The 5,194-nt window shown below is 28.4% G+C and overlaps 1 protein-coding gene across 1 annotated transcript; it reads right to left on the reverse strand.

The window, feature by feature from the left end:
* On the reverse strand, positions 1 to 1,536 carry LOC137821549 (uncharacterized). Its single transcript, XM_068626191.1, has 2 exons — positions 1,401 to 1,536; positions 1 to 1,267 (listed from the first exon to the last, which is right to left on the reverse strand). Exon 2 carries the CDS (start codon positions 1,262 to 1,264, stop codon positions 176 to 178), a length of 1,089 nt encoding a protein of 362 aa, XP_068482292.1. The 5' UTR covers positions 1,265 to 1,267; positions 1,401 to 1,536; the 3' UTR covers positions 1 to 175.
* Between the last annotated feature and the right edge of the window lie 3,658 nt (positions 1,537 to 5,194).

Raw genomic sequence — 5,194 nt, forward strand, 5'->3', positions numbered from 1 at the left:
TTTTTTTATACAACTAAACTCTAATATATAAAATAAGTATGAACTACATAAGATACCAACCATGATTACTTAACATAATACAGTACAAATGAACCACAAAGATTATCTTTATCTAAATGATGTTCTTGGATTGATCTGTCTGATATTTATCTTCTGATGGTTGCTGCAGATTCTCTTATTGAAAACCAATATTCTGCCATGATGCATTATTGTTATAGGATTGCATAACTCCATTGTAATTGCAAAGAGAGAACTCTGGATTGTACTGATTTCCATGAAAATTTGTATCATAAGTAGTAACACCACCATTCATTGTTGTGGAACTTCCTCCAATCACATGTGCATCATGTTGATTATTCCCCCATTGTTGATTCAAACTTTGTATATCACCAAGTTGGTTAAAAAAATTCAAAGAGTCATCAAGAAGATCACAAGGCACATCAAATTGATTTGAAGGATTCTTAAACACATCAAATTGATTTGAAGGATTCCTAAACACATCAATTTGGCATGCATGTTCTTGTGGCACAGCAACTTCATTGGTTTTATTCACCAGCACTTCGTTCCCAGCCTTCATTTGCATAAGATTTGCATCAAAGTTAAGCTTTTGGGATAGAGAACTAGAACCTTTTTCAAGATTGTATTGGAGAAATGGTGCAAGGTCAGCATTTAGTGGCTTCATTGGGGCAAAAAGAAGCTGGTTTTGGAAGATATCCTGCATGGAAATCAGTTGGTTTGAGTTTGGAGCAACACTTCCTGGTTGAATCAGGCATTGCTTGAAATTGAATTGTGCTTCAGTTTGTTTCTTGCATTCGAACATTTTTGTTCGTTGATTGCAAGCTTCAAGCTTAATATCCAAACTAGCAATGAAATTCTTCAATTCTTCAGCACCAAGGGTGCTGAATAATGGATGCCAAGTTGGATATTTGGTCTCAAGGATATCTTTCTGAAGTTTGGAAATCTCACTGTCAACCATGTTCTTCCTAATCTCAAAAAAGTTATTGAGATCAAAGTTCTTAGGAATTTTCTCAGACATCATACTCTCGTACCTTTGGATGATGGATTGCATTTCAATGGGGTCTTGGGGCCAAGTCAATGGTGGAGAATCACCTTTGCCATCATATATAATCAAGCCAGCTTTCACTCCACACACACTACAAAATTCAGATATTGTCTTCATCAGTGCCTTCTTCCTCTTCATGAAAGCCAAATCACGATCTCTCGCATTTGTGATGGGTTTCAAGATCAATTTTGGACGACCCATATTCTGAAACAAACACACACAAAAATTCATCAACAAAGCAAAACTTAGAATCATAGATTAAGATCAAAGAACAAATATCAAACAGTTAACATGCAAGAATTGGACAAGAAAGTATCTAAAAAGATTCAATTCTAACCTCACCAAGATTTTTCTTGAAGAAAAAGTAAACTTTTGGATAACCAGAAAGAAAGAGTATAAAAGTATAGATAGATAACTATGAGAATTCACGAATCAACAACGAAGAACAAATAAGGGTAGAATATATAGTGAAATTTTAGTGAACCCATATTCATCTTCTAAAACAGTATTAAATCACCATTAAATCTCAAATAATTATTATAGACATGATTATATATATCTTATACCATTCTAATGACGTTATTATTGCATAAATATGTTTATATATTAACTATTATCATATAAATATATAATTTCCAATTATACCATAATTATAAAATATCAAATCTAATAATTTAAGAAACAAAAATGAAGAATCATGTAAAAGTCAAACAATCCTAATTAATTTTAGCTAAAAAATTTCTTAATCAACATTTAAAAAAATCTAAATAAACTATTTATAAGGAATAATATTCGTGTCAATAATGAAAAATAATAATTACTACAAACATTAAAAAAAAAATCGTAACATAGTTTGAAATTTTAAGAAAGAATTTCAAATTTTAATGAATTTGAATTTTTAATTTCAAGGTGGAATTTAAAATTCTTTATTTTTAAGTAATACAATTACTACAATAAAACTATAAAATTATAATTTTTTAATTTTTTTTATCAAACAACATATTTTATTATAAAATATTTCAAAATATACATACAAATGGATCACTGTATCAAAATTCCTCGTTCAAACATATTATAAATATTTTTAATTGAAACAATTCACCATTTATTCTTTTAGATTTCAAGTTTAAAAGAAATGAATGTCTTCCACAAAATTAGCTAATAAAATTAGCTAATAAGTTAGTTGGTAGGATATAAATTAGCTAGCTTTTAGTAAAAACATATATATAAAATAATTAAATTCTCAGTAAATTTTTTATTACTACTTATTTTGTAAAAGTTGTATATGCTTTTTTTTATTTTATTTTAGGAAGTAATTTTATTTAAATGAATGTATTTAATAATTGTGAATCAATTAATTTTAAAATTAAAAGTTTTGATTTTTTAATATAAATTTTTGCTACTTTGAATTTCTTTTCATAATTTTTATTGTGAGTAATTTTTACGTACATTAGAAAATGAAAAGAATAGCTACTCAATAATGACAAAATTTGAATGATGCACCCATTCATTAGTAGTTACCTAAATATTAGATTTCACAAAATAAAATTAGTTTTAAAAAAATCATTTAAAAAATTAATTTTAGTTCATTAAAATCAATACTTATGAATCATAATAGTGTTTTTAACTTCATGAAACTAAAAAAATCTTTTTTAAAACTAGAATTATCCTAAATTAGAAGGACTAAAAATATAATTACATTTATTAATTTTTTTAAAACAATCTGATGAGATATATTCATCATATTAATAAAATTTTATACAGTAAAAAAAATTCAAAGTACCCTTTTAAATACGAAATATTAATAGCAACTGACTTAATTGAAACTGCATAGTTAGATTGTAAACTTTTTAAAATTAATTTTAAAATTCAGATTCCTAATAAATTAGAGTTGGTTAGAAATTTATAACCACAGTCTAGGGATTTATTCCAGAAATTCAGATTTCAAATTCACGATCATATCTTTAGTAATTAGGAAAACAAATGTATTTTCTATTTTTTCAAAATTATCAATAAATTTTATGTTGTCATTTCTTTATTTATTCATATATATATTTTGGAATGATTGGATGCGGTGTCTCTTCCAATCATTCACTTTTTATTTTTTAATTTTTTAATGTATTTAAAAATTTCAAACCTTTATAGAAGAATACTTCAAGAAAGAAGAAATAAGTAATAAAAAATAAAGTAAAAATTGAATAACTGAATAAAAAAATTTCACTAAATACTACAAATTGTGTGTTTCAAAATGCATTCTCCACACTATGGTTTCTTTCTTAAAATTTATCATGTGTCGAAACCAATGTAACAAAACATCATAGATCGGACTATTACAATATAAAACTACTAAGAGAGCATCAGGTGGATACGAACATGACTTTTTGCACTCTATTACATCAACCTTTTGCACTCTATCACATCAACCTTTGTTGTTTTGCAATTTTGTACTAAGTATTTAAGAACCGTGTTTACTTCATCTTTAGATATCATATTGCTATTGAAACCCATAATTTTGAATGATTCCAATCTAGCAAAATAGGGAGGTTGAATATTGTCCCCCGACATAAATCCTATACGAATAGAGTCAAAATTAGAAAGTTTTAACATAAATGTTTTAAAATGTAGGATTGAAAATTGAAAAAAAGTAATACTAAAAACAAAATAAAGTATCTTACCTTTAGCAATATATAGAGGGTATGAGAAGACAATGTCAACATTCTTACGTTAGAGAACAATCCTAACAAATTTATGATGATGGAAGAATGTATATTCACACAGTTGTCAATTTTCACTTCTTTGAGGAAAGGAAGATGACAAGTACAGGAGAATTCATAATGCTTGGAAGTGTGAGTATGCTTAAATGTGAATGAGCTGAGATTTGGAACAGAAAGCACAATTTTAGGTATAAAAGTGTGGGAGTGGACCATGTTTTCTAGTTTCAAAGTGCACATGCTAGGGCTGGATATGCAAAGAGTTTGTGCTGATTGGTAATGCATAGAATGTTGAAGGACCAAAGTGGTCAACGAAGTACATGTTGAGAAGGGTTCAACACAGTCATTATCTGTTGTTGTGAAAGTGACATTGGAGAGATGCAAGGTTTTCAAAGATGGTAGCAAAATAGATGGTGGAAGTTTCATGGAAGAGTGAGAGGGACAAATGAAAATGTCAAGAAAGGTTAAAGATTGACAACTGAAAATGAGGGAAACAAAAGAATTAGGTATTTCTCTTATTATAGAGAGTGTCAACTTCTGGAGATGGTGCAATGCAGCATATTTGATGGCATCGTTGAGGAGTTTTGCTACAGTGGAATGGTAGGCTCTCAAATGAAGGTTGTGTAGGGGAACATAATGATCTCGATTAGAGAAAACGTGAGAGAGAGATTTGTTGTATTTGCGAATTCCATTGAAGGGTATCAAAGATAAAGTGGTGAGACTTTTCCAAAGGTTCTTCCATCTTTTAGATAACACACTACTTTTAACAACTTGTCTTGTTGGCAAAAACTCCATTATATGAAGAAGAACACCATCTGGTAAGCCACTTAGATTGTCTTCTTCATTTCTTCCTCCACTTTCTCTCATTCTCGTCCTCTCCATCTTCAACTTTCTTATGCCTTTTTTTCTTCTTCCACTCAAATGCAAAAGTGGTTCACAAAAGCTTTGAAATCATGCACTCTCCTAAATCTTTTTTCTCCTAAAGCTTTTTTCTGTTTCACGGTTGACACCTTTTAAGGGTTGAACACAAAAATCTCCACACTTTGTATTCTAGATTTGAATGTGCTGTGCATAGAAATTTATTTACCTATAGTTTTTTTTTGTGTGGAAGAAAACCACCTTGTGATGATAGAATAAGATAAAGAAAGTAATAAAGATAAAATGAGATATGGTATGAAAATGAAATAATGTATTTATATTATATTAAAATTTAAACACGTATCCGGTCGGTTGCTTGTTCTCTACATTTTCTGTTTTTAAACTTTCTTTGAATATCTTAAATTGGTTTTGAAAACATGTATATTTTATTTGTAAATTTAAATACATCTAACACTCATTTGATATATCTTATGTCTTTTTTGACAAAATATATCTTATGACTTTAATACTGAATAAATGGTTTGTTACCTTTTTTATCTTT

The sequence above is a fragment of the Phaseolus vulgaris genome, chromosome 9, assembly GCF_000499845.2.
Source record: "Phaseolus vulgaris cultivar G19833 chromosome 9, P. vulgaris v2.0, whole genome shotgun sequence".
Classification (NCBI taxonomy): Eukaryota; Viridiplantae; Streptophyta; class Magnoliopsida; order Fabales; family Fabaceae; genus Phaseolus; species Phaseolus vulgaris.